General features: G+C 37.7%; 3 protein-coding genes across 3 annotated transcripts; 1 reads left to right on the top strand and 2 right to left on the bottom strand.

Annotated features, from left to right (window-relative positions):
• Nucleotides 1–1,360: 1,360 nt before the first annotated feature.
• Nucleotides 1,361–5,394, bottom strand: LOC140779874 (transcription factor MYB124-like). Its single transcript, XM_073125192.1, has 12 exons — nt 4,982–5,394; nt 4,850–4,896; nt 4,672–4,728; nt 4,477–4,549; nt 4,080–4,135; nt 3,806–3,985; nt 3,551–3,726; nt 3,291–3,436; nt 3,042–3,184; nt 2,777–2,961; nt 2,528–2,676; nt 1,361–2,118 (listed from the first exon to the last, which is right to left on the bottom strand). The coding sequence occupies exons 1-12, from the start codon at nt 5,108–5,110 to the stop codon at nt 2,014–2,016; spliced, it is 1,446 nt and encodes a 481-aa protein (XP_072981293.1). The 5' UTR covers nt 5,111–5,394; the 3' UTR covers nt 1,361–2,013.
• A 4,569-nt stretch (nt 5,395–9,963) lies between these two features.
• LOC140777005 (homeobox-leucine zipper protein HOX21-like) lies at nt 9,964–11,777 on the bottom strand. The gene is made up of 3 exons (XM_073120905.1): nt 11,479–11,777; nt 11,008–11,384; nt 9,964–10,594 (listed from the first exon to the last, which is right to left on the bottom strand). Exons 1-3 carry the CDS (start codon nt 11,630–11,632, stop codon nt 10,253–10,255), a joined length of 873 nt encoding a protein of 290 aa, XP_072977006.1. The 5' UTR covers nt 11,633–11,777; the 3' UTR covers nt 9,964–10,252.
• A 2,745-nt stretch (nt 11,778–14,522) lies between these two features.
• Nucleotides 14,523–15,648, top strand: LOC140779256 (uncharacterized protein At5g39865-like). Its single transcript, XM_073124264.1, has one exon. The coding sequence runs from the start codon at nt 14,599–14,601 to the stop codon at nt 15,490–15,492; it is 894 nt and encodes a 297-aa protein (XP_072980365.1). The 5' UTR covers nt 14,523–14,598; the 3' UTR covers nt 15,493–15,648.
• Nucleotides 15,649–16,735: the final 1,087 nt, after the last annotated feature.

The following is a 16,735-nucleotide window of genomic DNA, read 5'->3' as shown; positions in this document are numbered from 1 at the left end:
CTATCAAGTCCCCCAAGGAAGCACCAATCTTATTTAATATTCTATAAAGCATTGGAGTGACTCAAAACACACACAGGAACTATTTAGGAATCAAAGTTCAAACTCCTCATATTCACACTCACTGGTATTGAGTTTTCCTATACATTTTTACAGTTACCATATGAATGCCCTGTAAAGTGAAATACTGAAATGCATCAAGATCCATTCTTAGTTTCACTTGCATATCAGAATAGAAGTACAAACACATCCAATCATGGTGAGAAATTACACCTTTGATAATACAAGCTAACAGAAGAATTACCAAGTTGCTATTTACACCAACGAAGAAGCATAATTGATAATTGTGGTCGTTTAACACACAGTAGTCTCAACCTGGTCAAAAGATTGTAACATGGCAGACACACACTCACACACACACACACACATACATACATACACACACACACATATATATATATATATATATATATATATGATTGTTTGACCCAGCTGGGTAATAGAAGGAATAACACATACCCAAAAAAAGTGCAGTTTGTCTTGTCGACTTGTACACACAATGGATGGGTAATCCTATCAAATCATGCTTGATTTAATATTTTGAGGGCCCATTTGCAAAGAAGAGCAGTTTTTTTTTTTATTAATTACACTTATCTTAAACTATATTATTTTTTATTTTCATCTTTTGAATTTTTTTTACTACATAGATCTCTGACCAAAAAAAATTCTTAATTCAAAGAGTCAATGTAATTATTATTTTTAATTAAGATGTTTATGTGAATATTTTTCTTAATTCATAATTCTATATAGATAATAAAAAGTTAATGAAGTTTATATGAAAAACTATGAAACGTTCAATGAAAGCTAAGTGTATTTGTATGTGTGTGTGTGGGTGGGTGGGTGAGGGAAAAAATCAAGATGGTTGCTGAGTCATTTTCAACTATAGGGAGCTCAATTGCTCAAATGATGCTATATTTAAAAGCACCAGTTGAAACTGCTACTGTGAAACAGTGGTCTAGGACTCCAATCAAATAAGGTTTTTATAATAACAAGTTTAAAGAAGACAAAAATTAATAAGTAGAAGGACAAGGTATGAAGGGTCACCTGAGTTTATATATATATATATATATATATATATATATATATATATATATATATATATATATATATATATATATATATATATATATATATATATATAACAGTTAGTATTGATGATCAATTTGTAAACTTGTCAGTCTATCCACTTAAAAACAGTGAGATGTGAGCCTTCAGGGAACAACAGCAAAAAAATTAGTACGACAAAAAAGAAAAAAAAAGTCAATTTATGTGCGATCCTTTGGAAGTTGGTAGAAATTTAACAAACAGAAATCTTAAAATATCACACACTATTATTCAAGTACTTCGCAATTATAGTATTACATATGATTGGAACTAGATTACAAAAGGGGGGAAAAAGGAAACATATATCAGACACAAGCAAATTACAAGTTTGCACCTCTGACTTGAGAGATATAACAAAAATAGTTACAGACATGACACAAGCACAAAAGGCTTATTCTATATCTTGGACAATGTGGATTGGAACTTAAACTCTCCAATCCTTCTGCTTTTCGGTGAATTCGGCTTGTATACGACACTATGACACACTATGCAGCTTATGTACAACTAATGGCAAACGAAACTGCTAAACATAGGCTGGAGCATCCATACTATAAGAAAAATTGTAGAATGGGAGACAACTGTTGGCAACTTGACACTCTAAAGGGCAGGCAGGCAACAAGCAAGAGAAGTACAATTGAACCATAGAAAACCTGGTAAGAAACAATATTAATATAATATTACTCAATCACAGGAACAGGAAAGACTTGTGGGTAAAAGACAGATGGAAGGTTCATGGATTTGTAAAAAGGATGAGAAAATGGAAACAGGAGGAAAATATTCCAGAAGAGAAACTAAGGCAAAGGGAGTTTTGAAATGGGAGATGGCTTGAAGAAATGCTCTAGATCCTTTGGTTCAGAGGTTGCCAACAAGAGATCTTTTGCAGGAAGGCTGCTGAGAGGGGTCAGGTTTGGGGCCAGGTGATGACAATCCAAGTGCAGTCAGCAGGAAACGCCTCTCCTGATAAGTTCAAGGAAACGAACTGTTAGCTCAGAAAAACGTGAATCCTAATTCTAGGTGATCCAGAAGTAAAATAGAAAATGTAGAAGAACATTTGTTACCAGCCTATACCTATTGTCAGAAAAGATAGAAATGAAATGTTCTTCTCACATAAGAAAAACAGAATAGAACAGTGTGGCAATGTCCAATAGGGGATGCATTAAGCATATATATCATTAAGTAGCAGTTCGCACCTTTTGTAACATATGCAATACACTGTAGTGAGCCCATTCCATTGGTTAAAACTTAAAAGGAAACGCACACAAATATCTTATATTTTATAGAATCATAGCCTATTGATTTTTCACACCTGCATTTCCAATATATTGGCTAGAACAAAAGGAAGTGAAATAGTAACCTATTAACTTACACTGGCCGTGAATTTTGGGCTTGGTATCCCCTCTGGAGAGGAGCGGAAAGGCCGGATCATCTGAAGAGGAGAAGCAAATTCTGAATTTGGTATATTACAAGTCCCTCCCGCATCCTCGCTAAAGTTTTCAGATGATGACATGACCTCTCCTGCAAAGGGACAAGTAGTTCAGTTTTCTCGATTGGGGTGGACTAGCTAGAAGAAGAAAAAAATTGATACAGGTCATATATTGATAATACTGTAGATTACCTGGGCATGCACCTACACTGGAACACAAATCATCTTCAAAAAGACCACTTGTCTTGATATGGTCATCTAATAGACAATCCTTAGTCTTTTGTTCAGTACTACTTTTTGAAACATTCAACTGGGTCGTTGATCCAGTGCTACACTCCGAACTTCCGTGAGAGTCCTCAGTGTGCTTGCTTGATTGCCTAGACAGTTTGTTCATATCACATAAACCAGAAGAAGAACATGATCCTTAGAAATCCTCAGATTGTTACTTCTGTATTACCTTAGTGATTGCCGATCTTCTTCTTTACTGCTCTTTAGATCCTCAATTAAATCTTTGAGGTCATCTAATACAGAAGCCATTCCAGATATTTTGTTTTTCAGTGCTCCATTTTCTTCAGTTTGGATCAAGTAATCGTGGAGTTCCTGAAGATTTATTGAGCAAAGATGTACATAAGTAAACCATAAAATGACAATCTACTGTCTGTTTTTCTAAACATCATATTTGAGATGGAAGTATTTATGCAAGCACCTTCCAGGCATCCTCAAGACTCAGGTTGGTACTTCCAGCATTGAGTTTTGTTGCAAGGGAACTGAGAAGCTCTGCTTGTTGCAATAAGGTAACTAATTTTGGATCATCCCGCTTGAGAAAAGTACCTTGAGTCTTAAGACTTGAAACTGTTGGAGCAACAGCAGAAAAGAGTAGCTCTTAATGATTTAAGACGCAGCCAATAAAATAAAAAAAATAATAACAAATAACAAATGTCCCAACGCAAAGAAAATCCAAGTTACATGATTGTGCCCTTGAGTCATTATCAACATGATGCTCTTTCTCGGATCCATTCAGAACATTAATATTCTGAAGAAGTGCAGCAAGAGGTGGCCTTAACTGATCTCCATCCAGCAGTGGTCGCCCAAGCAATCTCTGATTTTCTTGCTTATTCTCTTTAAGATCTGACAAACAATACCTGTCTTAGAAAGTATAATTGTAAGTGTATCAATTAGTTTTATTACTTGTTTGAAAATACACAGTTGTGCTGTGTATACCTGATCTGCTTGCTTGGTGTTATTGGCTCCCTTATCCTAGCTACAAGGTATCCATTTTCGGTGACAACCCTCTTATTAATCGTATTGCCACATGAACCAACATTCTCTTTTAATAATTCCTCATGTTTTGCCCGTTTCTTGCACAGGGTAGAGAATCTGTTCTTCACTGCATTATCCGTCCTGTTTTTAAAGTAGTGAAGAACATGAGTTCTATTACCCTATTTCCCTTTAAGTTTGGAATGATTCACTAAAAAATAGGCTGGGAGTGGATTACCTGCCCGATACCACCTTCGCAATTTCGGTCCATCTGTTCCCAAATATCTTCTGAGCCTGCGGATGAGTTAACTTTGAGATTAATAGATCAAACTTCCAAGAAAATAAATTTGCATGGTTCCTATCTACTTCAACTTCGACATTAAATAGAAGAATTTAGCCCCGCTAGTGCAAATTTCCTGGAAATTTTAGAAAACCGGAAGCAGTACGAACTAGAAAATTCCAAAGCGCTTAACATAGAAGAAGATAACAAATCAAATAAACAAAATATTCCTTTGGTAAATACAGATTCAATTGCGGAATTTAGCCCATACTTTGCATCAGTCTAAGTCAGATCTATCAACAAGCCTAAATTTTCAGATTGCAATTCCATGGTGTATTTATGACCAAAATCTTACCTCACACAAGAGCATGTCCTCTTCTACCGACCACCCACCTTTCTTACACTCCGAATTTAAGTAACTATACCATCTGCAATCCCACCACCGCACACTCATCAATTCCAGATCACAAACATACATAGCAAAGAACGACTTTTTGAATGAAAAAAACTCTCCTTCCTATTAATCTTCGACCTTTCCTACTTTACATACCTTCGCCTGCACTGTCTACTCGTCTTATCCTTTAATTGCGCTGCGATACTTGTCCAACTGCTCATAAAAGAACCCAACAAAAACCATCATAAGCCTTCAAATCCGCAACAAATTACTTTTACGCCCAAGAACATGGGAGCATAGAGAAGACAGAGGAATTCCAAATCCTAATACATACTTATCTGTTCCATGAAGAGCGATTTGCTCACGAAGCAGGTCATCCTCCTGCAAAAGAACCAAAATCTAAGACATCAAAGACCACTACCCAAAATAGGAACGAAGGGATCCAACAAAGCACGAAAGAAGAGACCTCGGGAGTCCAAGCGACGATGTGGCGATCCTTCTTGACAAGAGGAAGAGCAGGAACAGGAGGAGGAGGAGGAGGAGGAGGTCCATCCGAATTCATCGCCGCCACGGTCGGATCGGATCCCTTCTCCATCTCTCCAATCCCGCATGATCCAAGAACCCGAGCTACGCAGCTCGGATTCGATCGAAACGGAGCTCGATAGAGAGAGGCCTACAAGATCGGCAAGAAGAAGCTGACGGATCGGATGCCCGGCCGACGGGATTAGGACTTCTAGATAAGAGATTGGGATCAGAGATGAGCTAGGGTTTCCAGAGCGCGCGAATTCGAAGTAGTTTGAAACCAAAAAGACAAACGAGATAATGGGGTGAGAATTAGAGAGAAGAAGTCAAGATCCATAAATAATAGAGTGAGGAGAAGACGACGATATAGGTGGGAATAGCGTTCACCACCAGTACGTTTAAGGGCACGTCACGTTCGTCGTGACCGACCTTTCTACCAAAGTTAAGATACATAAATACTTACATACGTGTAATTTTCTACACTATATATATATATATATTTTATATTGGGTATTCTTTCACGAGGAATTAATTGATGCTTACTTCTTGGTGTGCTCTTCTTTATTGTACCTACGCTCCTTTCACCCCGTCGTCAATCTTGTGCATATTTCTTATTTATGGCATGGAACTTAATGGTAATATATTAGCTCGCGTAACTCTAAAGGGAAGGGTGGTGACGATAACCGAGATCTGAGAGCTAATGAGGACACGTAATGGAGAAAGTGGTTACATTTGCAGGTCCACGTGGAGGGAAAGGAAGACGGCGCCCGCTTTTACTCTTACCGTTACTTTCTTCAAAAAATTTCCATCAATTTTTAGATAAATTCCAACTGGAGATGCCACGTCAGATTAGACAATATATATATATATATATATATATATGTTTGTCTTGGTTGGTCTAGCCGCCGCATGATTATTGCTGTGGATTCTGGAGAAATCTAGCGGTTTAAATTTTTAAAACACTTCAAATCTAGCTTAGGATTCTGGTTGGAGGGAAAAGTAGGTAGGATGAATACTAGTTTGGAACTAGTGGGAGGTCTAATTTACTTTACTGAATCGCTTATTTTTATTTTAAAAAAAGTTTTTACTAAATTGATTACTTATCCAATATAATTAATTTGGCGATCGGTTCACTGGTCCGATCTGATTTTAATAATCGAGGCATTGTTGGAGAGGTTGTCGAAAGCTTTTTAGTGAAAAGAGTTTCTAATAGTTAGGATCCAAATTTGCTAATATCTCATAATATTTGCATGAAAAAAGGCTGAATTCTGAGGATTTAATTGAATTAATCTCTTAGTTTGTATGCCTTTTTTCACTTGCTGTGTTGTACCATCATGTGAATGACTTGTTATGGACAATTAAAGGAAGCATCTAGCTACTGATCTTTTGCAGCAAAAGCAAACTTATCTTTACTGATGCAACTTTAAGACCAGCAGTCCTGACCCTAAGATGCCAACTCTAAAGGCTTAATTTCTAGATACATGATATTAGAATATTCAGAACCTTGTAATATAAAAAGGAAGAAGAAGAAAGCAGAGAGGTAATGCAAAAGGATCATAAAGGAAAAAAAAGAACACCAGTCATGAAAGGAGTTCATGCAAAGCAACATTAAGTTTGGAGTTCCTTTTCTTCTGTATATTTGTTTTTCTCTTTTTCTCAAAGCACAAAGCTTCTTTCTTTTGACATTGTATTGAAGATGTTATGAGGAAAGCTTGATAACTATCTAAAAGGTATATATATATTGAAACCATGGGCAGATACATCTCCTTTTGATATGAGACACTCCTTTTGCTGCCCTGGTCCACATTTCACTTTATTAGCAAATTCAGGTGGAAGATCCTTTTCAGAAAATTGAAAGAATGGTGTCGGATAAGTGTAATTACTAGTTGCGATAAGAATATTAAATAGGAGCAGACACATGAATGGTAGATACTATAAAGTTGCAATGCTTCATGCTTGCAGTAATCTGCTCTTCTGAATTGCTCATCGCAAAACTTCGAATTCGAGTAATTTGAGCTGCAAACTTTAATCACATCCAAAGTGCAGGGTTCAATAGAAAGATCTGCAACCCGACCTGCGAGACTGCACTATTTTAAATCATCATGAACTCACTAAAGATCTTCCAAACTTCTCCCCGAATTAAAACAGCAGATCAGATTCAGTTCGAGTTTTATTTTATGTTTAGCAGTCATCTAGCAGACAATCATGATCATGAAATTTGTTACTGTTTCTTCATTTCAGTTATATCTTGCTTGCTTCTTTACTTACATCAAGAGTAAACCATCTTTAAGTGTCGTCGGTACTTTATAATGGCAAAACATAAGCTTCTAAAGAGTATTAATAAAAATAACCAAGTGTACTAACAAAATATACTACAGAGCAAGAAATAACTACTACTTCTTATGATCAGAAGAATATCTGATTCATGCTTTGCATAAAATAAATTTTAGATAATGTTCACTAAGCTTGGCAAAGAAAAAAATAAATCAGATAATTAAGATCTATGCTACAGAAAGTGGTTTCTTACATTTACAGTGCAATGTATCATCACCAATGAGCAACATGTATCACTTCAGTTCAGAAGATATTACACCACTATATACTAGCATGCCTATTTGATGGGCTCTTGTAAAGGCCTTTTGGGCTAATATGACCCAAGTAGTAAACTTGGGTTGGAAATAAGATATCAAGTTTCAATTGGATAAGAAAAGATATAGTGACTAAAAGTTCTGCTTGGTATTTGGAAGTAAGTATTGATTCACTTGTACAATCTCTCACTGTGTCAAGAAAGATGCATCTCCTAGTGGTGACAAACATTTTAATACAAAACTGCTGCAATTTTAAAGCAGAGCATAGTTGGCAACACATGCTCCTCACTCTTAGCACCTCATTAAGCATAACTGCCACCATAAGAGTAGAAGGTATAATTTAATCATCCACCATGGAAATGATGTGCACTAATCTCCCTTTGCGAATATAATTAGGTTATAAAATATGATTAGGCGCTGACTTTAGCCGTATATCATGTGGGCAGACTCCATTAATAAACTTAACTAGAGCTGCCATCATGGTCCACTCTATTAATTTTCTCTGTAATTTCTGATTCTTTCACTAAAATAAAGAGTAGCAATCATTGAGGATAACTAATCCTTGTATCTTTTTTTACCCTAAGTACGATCTAATATTACATCAGAATTGAAGATAAGCTTCATAAATACTAACGGCCTTCATAAGAGAATTAATTGCATTAAGGTAACAATTGTAATTTGTAAGAATTGAGTTCACACCATCTCCTCTGTCTCTCTCTGACATCAAGGACTGCTATGAAAAAATGTTTCCTGTAACATAGGGTTCCACTTCTTTTGGACAATTAATTGATCTTGACATGGGCCAGCATCATTTGACTTTTTTGGCCTTTGAACAATTGATCACATCCAACCAACTAAATTACTTGATTCATAAGCTACCCAAATTACGCATGAATATATGAAAAAAGAAAAAAAAAAGAAAAAAAAAAGAGAGTAAAGCATAAAACTTAGTTACAACTGAAGAGCTCATCTGAGAATATTGACTTGTGTTCATTGTATGGAACAAACAAAAAATGCTTGGTAAAAAAGGAAAACAAAAGGGTTATAACTTAACCTTTTTTCACCAGTAATTTCTCCTTGTCTTCTTCTTCTTCTTCTTCTATTTCCCTTGAATTCTAAGTCATTTTTCTCCTCCCCATTTGATTCAAACTTTAAAGTAGATTGCCCTTTAGATAGTCTTCACCACTCAAATGCTTACGCTTCTTTTGTAGGACAAAAGGTGTCAGCTTTTTGTCAACCACAACTCTAAAAGGGCCTTGGCTAAGTTACCTAAGTAGATGAGGTAAAAGTGGGTAAGATTGCAGTCTTACAATTTTACAGTGAGTGTTAAATCCTAAAGCCAATGAAATAGTACTCGATTAATTAAAAGAGCTCGATCATATTGAATGAGTATACTCGGGATTCAAATTCCAATGGCACCGGTTTAACTTGAGACACATCCATGAAGTTTCTAAAAAATCTTCAAAGTAAAGTGGATAAGAAGATGGTAATACTAAGTACTTTGTCACAGAAGAAGCAAACTGTGGGCTCAAATTGTAACTATCATGGTCCAAATTGACATGTCTTCCTCAGTGTAGGGAATGGTAAAGGAGACATGTCTATGTATGCTTGTGAGTGCTCTGGCCCACCTACTCTGATTCCTTGATAAGAGCACAAGGGCATGTCTTAGGGGAGCAATATCTAATACTCCCACAACTGCTGGAAATTTTTTTGCAGTCAATCAAGTGAGAGAGTTAGAGAAAATTAAGTGGTTTGGAAGCCAATCGTTGCCCGAAAAGTACCTGCGACGAAGGAAATTGCTGCAGCTGGGGCTGTAAATGATCTGCTGCTCATGTTCCATGAGCTGTAATCACACCATTAATTTCCTGTTCATAAGACTTTGCTAGCCTAACAATCTTGACTAGTACAACTGCAATTCTTTGTTTTTATCCTTCTCTTTTCTTCCTTGATGAAGAAGAGTAGCAGATGAATGAACTTAGGATATACATGAGAATACAACACTATGATCAGCACCCATCTCCTCCAACCTGCATTGATCTAATAAGCTTTTGAGATATAGTAATGGTGCTGATACACACCTCCATAAATGTTGAGACAGTGAGGTTGGGTGATGTAAGCTACCCATGAATTGTGATGTAAAAGGGCATCTGTTAATTAATGGATCCATTCAGTGGTCATAGTCAAATTGAAGTAGATTGCCTCCTAACATATTCCATTTCACTGTCTCAGAACATAAATGCATAGTTATACGTTTCATGGCCCATGCAAATGCATGAATCATCTATCAATACCTATAGCATTATTTCACACATATTACGTACCTATGCCGGAAAAAATAGATGGTGTAAAATTGAAATCTACTTAAATTGCAAGGGTTTATTCCTCTCTCTTCTCTCTCTCTCTCTCTCTCTCTCTCTCTCTCTCTCTCTCTCTCTCTCTCTCTCTCTCTCTCTCTCTCTCTCTCTCTCTCTCTTTCCTCTTCCGCCTCCCCCGTCTCTCCAAGCTGACTGGAATTTGAAGTAGTGGTCTTCATGCACAATGGTTAGACTCAAAGCCTTAGCTTACACTAGAGCCTAATAATAGGGATAGTTTTGATACATAACCATCAAGTTGACTGCACAAATCATTTAATGGAAATTTTGGTGATCTGCCCATGGCCAAAAGGATGGTTGCTCCTCCATGCTGCATAACAAGTTGCTGAAATTTCCATCAGGGATGGCATGCTCGATCTTGGGGCATTGGATCTCCGGTCTAGACGTGCCTTGAAGTAGATGATCAATTTCCGTAGGCCTAATTGAGGGGTAGAAAGATATGGTCTGGTGAGAATTCAAAGCACTCTGCGTCGCCGATGTCCTCGATATATCCAAGTTGATCTCTGAACTGTTCTCGCTTCTATTGCTGCAAGAAGCTTCATTTTCTTTGTTGAGGTTGATGAGTTCTGTTGTTTCCCTGCCTTTGAGAGCCAAAATCTGGAATAATTATACTTGGTTCAGTCCATGGGAGACATCATCATGAGTGATACATAATTAAATAAGCAATCAGTAGGGCTAAGTGCGTGTCAGAATTCATGCAGCATAAGCATGAACTTGATGATGGCCTTCAAAACATATAAATTAAGATCCAAATACAATTAAAATAAGAAAAGGTTGGAGTTATAAGCATGATAAGCAACTTTTATTCAGTATAATTTTATTTCTCCAAGTCCTTTCTGCTGCAATTCAGCAACCCATATCTCAGAACTATGATATAGACAATGATTTAAAGTGCACATGGTTAATCTTTAGGCCAGAATCCTTCTCAAAAGACTCAAAAGCTATTCAAAATTCCTAAAAATTTGAGATCAGAACCCTGTAAGATAAAACATTCAAGAAAGCATTGGTACCTCAGATTGAAGCTTCTTGTTCTGGGATTTTAAAGCATCATTCTCTGACTTGATGACTTCAAACTGTCTCTTGAGCACATCGTAATCTTTCTCCAGCTGCTTGGTCTTCCATCTGGCTCTCCTATTTTGAAACCAAATAGCCACCTGCCTTGGCTGCAAACCAAGTGCCCTGGCTAGCTGCATTTTCCTCTCAGGCTCCAACTTATTACCCAGCTCAAAGTTCTTCTCCAATGTCCTCACCTGCTCTATGTTAAGCCTCCTCTTCTTCTCCCCTGCTTGCGAGGAATCGTCGGATAAGTCATCGTCGGCGTTCATCTCTTCGCAGCCTTCGACCCCTGAGAACGACATGGATCTCTTCACAAGCATTGGTGCCATACCTGCATCATCAAAACCAAGAGGAATTCCGTAAGGGTGAATGCAAATTATGAGGTGATAGACTCACTTAGGTTGTTTAAAGAGGTCTCTTCTCACCTCTGAAGTCTTGTAGATTGGAGCATGGGGTGGTAGGGAGGTGAGAGTTGAGATTAGTAGGAAGTTGATGTTCTTCTTCATGGGCTGCTTGCATATGTAACATGAAGTTCGGAGGAAAGAAGGGAGAGGAGGAGGCCATTGGATTACAGGCCATTTGATTCAGAGCAGCATGTGGTCACAAGCCTATTGACACTGGAGAAAGGGAAAGGAGAGAGCTTATAAGAGGACGATATAGAGGTGGATGGAGACCTAAAGAACAGTGAAAGCTGATAAGGATATGGAAATATATCATAGGACTTGAAGAAGGAAAAAAAAAAGATATAGAGAAGAAAACTATGCATTACTGGCATGTATATATAAACAAAGAGGGCCCAACTGACATAAAAGAAAATAGAGTAAATGTAAGTGTTTCAGTTACTTCAATTGCTTTTATACTATCAGTAAAAGACTATTAAAATCTGATTCTTTACTTCAATTTTTCATTGGAGTACCTCATTTATTCTTGAACATAGCAAGATTTTCACAGAAGGAAACATAGTTTGAACATATCAATGGCTGCACATTATCATCTTTTCTGAGTGATCTAATTAATAACACAACTTGATTGTGACCTACTAACAACTTCACAACATCAAAAGAAACTCCAAATGAGCACTTCATTTTAACACATTGCGTCAAGATACAAATGACAACCTGTACATTTTAACACAATTACTATACAACTGAATGAAAAAAAAAAAAAGATTGTACATATCCTCCTAGGGAACATAACTTGGGGGGTGTTCTTTCTTAACCCTATGTGTTTACTAAAAGTAGTAAATCATACTAATCAACTTGTTGGTTGTGGGCAAAGAAGCTTCCATTTGTTCTACCTGGGTGCTTTTCTTGCAGTGAAGCTTGGTAGATGTGTACTGCAATTTAAATTGCTAGAACCTGTATATATACATTGCATCAGGGCTATATTTTATGCCATGATAGTCAGAAGTAGGTTGTCATGTAGAGGAGTAGAGTATGGTATCTTGTAAAGTATTTATGTCATGACATGAAAAATATTGGGCATTGGATACTTTATTGGTGGTTTTACTTGATAGAGGAGAGGAAAAGAGTACAGGAGAGATTGGAGAAATGGGCTGGATAGATATTGCAAAATAAAGTAGGATGCTGGCCTTTTAGATGGAGGAAAAGGGAGGGGCAGAGGAAGTGCAGGAATCTAAGGGATGGGTCCTCTGAGCTGCAGGGTTTGCTACCTAACCCACAAACAGCTATCATGTGTCTGGCTCTCTCACACACCAACCTTGCACCCAATTAAGGGCAGGGCAGGGGAAATTGGAGGACAATACCCTAACCCCTTAACCTAACACCAGAGGAGAGATGGGTCTTATGATTTTTCTAATGTTTCCCACCTCCCTCTCTATCTGCCATGCCAGAATGCCAGAATGGCATAACCCCCTTGTTTTTGCATCTCTTTTTATCACAATTTATACAAGAACCACAAACTAAGGAGTAACATTTATTTTTTTTAAATTAATTGTCTTCCCTATGATGTAGAGTATAAGCTAGAAAAGTTGGGTACATAATAATTGATTTTGTTTCAAGTTTCTATGAAGCCAAAGATGGCAATCTAAACCCTATTTAAAGATGTCATTAATAGTCCCCCTAGATGCATCTTAGACTTGGATACATACCTTTTCAGCCTTCTTTTTTCATGCCAAAGTATTTGATTTCAAGCTTCAAACTATTAGTATCTGATCTCAATCCCAACTCCTAATATTCATCTCAAAATTTTTAAGTAATCGATCAACAATATATATATTAAAATTTTTAAGATATTCTCCTTCCCAGAATTTTTTATTTATTTTTTTAAATTTTTTTATAACTGATAGACTTTTCTTCTTGCTGTGGAGAATCAAAAAAAGCTGCCAAAGGCCCACAATGACTCAATTTGTTTGTTTTATTTATTTATTTATTATAATTTCTTCCCCCCCTCTCATAGTGGTGGTAGCATGGTGGCCCTCTCTCTCCCTTGGCCTTATGCAACTCATCACATGGCTTTGTTAGTTGGAGATCTCAAGCAAGGCTGCTTCGAATTCGGAACATGGTGGATGCATGTGTTTGTAAGATTGTGATTAAAAAAAAAAAAAAATTAAATTATAAATATAATAAATAAATATAATATCATATCATATAATAAAGAAGGTGCCGAACCTTCTCCATCACATGCCAACCACATACATCAGTGGAGCCTCGAGCTATATTAATTTCAGATGGCTTTCAAAGATTCTCCTCCACTGTTAACTTTACATGCCATTATTGGGACAAGTATCTCGGTCGTACGAAATGCCTGCGCCTCGAGCTGCAGAGAATCCGCTCTCCTTAGGGCGAACCCGGCAAGGATAAGGTAGTCGGCGCAGGATTCGCCTTGCCATGCGGAAATCGGGTTATTAAGCCCATGGGCTTAATTTATGGGCCTAAAAAACCCATATTAATTTTATTGGGCTTTTTTCGACCATAGTTTGTTTATGTTTTAGGTGACTTGCTCCATTAATTCTCGTAGCTTTTTTTTTAATGATAAAAAAAAAATATTATTACTTATTATATACCATTCTTGCTCCACTAATCCTATGGGCAAGATCTATAATAGTGTGAGCAAAATCCTAGAATCAAGGAGTTGGAAATAAATTAAAAAATAAAAGCCTTTGACTAGTAGTAGACTACTAGACTCCACCACAAACTAACACTACTGTCGCCGTTGTGGCCTTCAATTAGTATTTGGACTATGTTTTTATATTCATCCAAGTGGTGTCTCCCTTTTTGTTTTTTTTAATCAATTTCTCATATAACACTTTGATTGATATTTCATGAAAATTGAAATAAAATAAGTTTGTTATATATAAACTAAAAGAGCACAAATATCATTAATCAAAACTTTATTAAGTTCACTGTTATCCTCCATTCCCAATATAATCCAGCTCATTCCTCAGAGAATGTTGCTTATAGATATATTTAGTCTCCTCAAATCCCAATCCAACGTATAATCCCAATCCCAACCCCTCCTTTACTCCTTGTCTCCTTCTCCTGTTCTCACTTCCCACCTCCTCCAAACCCTCACTCTCCTCATTCATGGGCTGCACCAATTCTAAACAAGCTCGCCATGACCTCCAACGAAGCCCATCCCCTCTCCCACGAAGCCACTCCATGCCCAACTCCCTCAAGGACTCCATGAACACCCATGTCGTAGCTCGCAACTCCTCCACCATCAACTCCCTTAAGCTAGACACAGAACGAACACCTTGCGACAGCCATGTCGACCACCTCACCGTCGAGCTCATCAAGGCTAGATCTTTGTCCGAGTTGATCAATCTCAAGTTTCCAAGAACTCCGACCATGACGCCGCCCAACGAGCCGGAAACCATCAACTCGTGGGAGCTCATGGCCGGATTGGAAGGCTCCACGCCACCCGTTCGATACTCGTTCTCCTTCCACACCAACAACAAATGCGACGACGGTGCCATGCATCACGACAAAAGAGTGATATTATACTTCACAAGCATACGAGGCGTGCGGAAGACGTACGAAGATTGCTGCTTGGTGAGAAGTATAGTTAAAGGATACGGCGTCAGAGTCGACGAGAGAGACGTGTCCATGCACAGAGGATTCAGAGATGAACTGTGTCAGATTCTTGGCGTGGCCCAAGTGAGACTCCCGAGTTTGTTTGCGAATGGTAAGTACTTGGGTGGAGTAGAGGAGGTGAAGCGGATGCACGAGGGCGGTGATCTGGAGTTGGCTTTGAGAGGGCGTGAGGAAGTGGTTGATGAGAAGGGAGGAGGCGGAGGCGGCGGCGAGACTACGTGCGCTGCATGCGGAGCTGTGCGGTTTGTGCTCTGCGAAAGGTGTTCTGGGAGTTGCAAGTTGTATGTTGATGATGGAGAAGAGCAGGAGGAGATGGAGAGTGGATTCCAGCGCTGTCCCGACTGCAATGAGAATGGAATTGTGAGGTGTCCTATTTGCTGCTAGAATTCTGATCATGGAAATACTCTGTACTTCTCTATTTTCATGGTATTTTGGGTGCTTGAACACTAATTCTTTAGTTTCGAGGACAACAAGTTTTCACTGTATTATTGATTGAGGATTAGATATTGTCATATACAATGAGCTAAAGATTGCACAATATTAAACTCTACCTGACTATATATGGCTTTTTGTGAACTAGCTTTTGACCCTCAGAACGAGTAAAAAGAGAGTGGAAAGAGCATCACATAATTGGACTGCTACTGCCTGGCTTTTCTTCCCTACAGTTTAGACTTTAATTAACTATGAATGGACATAGTTGGGGTTGCTTACCAAAATTAAAGAGTTAATTTTTTCTTTCTTTCTTTCTTTCTTCTATCATTTAGCTTCTTTTCATGCGAAAATATTCGATTTCAAATTATCAGAATCCAATCTGAATACAATCGATATGAATCCGATTTAAAGAGGAACATATAGAAGCACAGATTCAAAAACCAGAAAGCATTAAATATTCAAATAATAATCCATAAAAATAACAATATGCAGCATTGTCAGAAAACTTAAGCAGCAAAATTGAATGACAGACACCACCGGTTTCCAAGCAGGAGCGGCAATGTTTGCAGCACCTTTGTCTTGATTGATTAACCAAAGAAAGAACTAAATAAAGATAACTAATTGACCTCAATAAGTCAGAATTTAAGATCTTTGTTTTCTCATCTTCTTATAGAACAGTACTCTCAGTTGGACAGGACAGTGGACATTGCTGAAGGTGCAACAAGATGTCTTCTCGTCTTAGTTCGATATGCTCATCGCACTTGGCACCCATCCTCTCTTCTCTCCCATTCCCGTCAAGTGATATAGCGATGTTTGGTCGAAGTCTGATGACCCTTAATCCAGCAGCATGTTCCACTAGGTAACTCAAGACCTCAAGACGGTTATCAGCGGCAAGTCAGAGGAAAAAACCACTAATCTCAACTGACTTGAGATGATTGAGTGGAAAAAGGAATCCTGCAATCTAATGCTGTTCTCATATGAAATTGGGTAAGGTTGCTTTATCTGGAAACAAAAGCAGACACTTACGCAAATAAGCGCGTGAATTTACTTATCATTATAAAAGGTAAAGATCAGAAAGAGTATCATAAATGTACAACCAAGAACTTGATCTATTTAAATGAGGGCATTGTAAGCGCGCGCACGCACACACAAAAAGAAGAAGAAGAAGAAGCTATCAGAAGAAGGAAGACGATCT

The sequence above is a fragment of the Typha angustifolia genome, chromosome 15 (assembly GCF_048772165.1).
Source record: "Typha angustifolia cultivar Huaian chromosome 15, ASM4877216v1, whole genome shotgun sequence".
NCBI classification, from domain to species: domain Eukaryota; kingdom Viridiplantae; phylum Streptophyta; class Magnoliopsida; order Poales; family Typhaceae; genus Typha; species Typha angustifolia.
The sequence above is the reverse complement of the archived record's forward strand: the minus strand, read 5'-3'. Positions and strand labels throughout refer to the sequence as shown.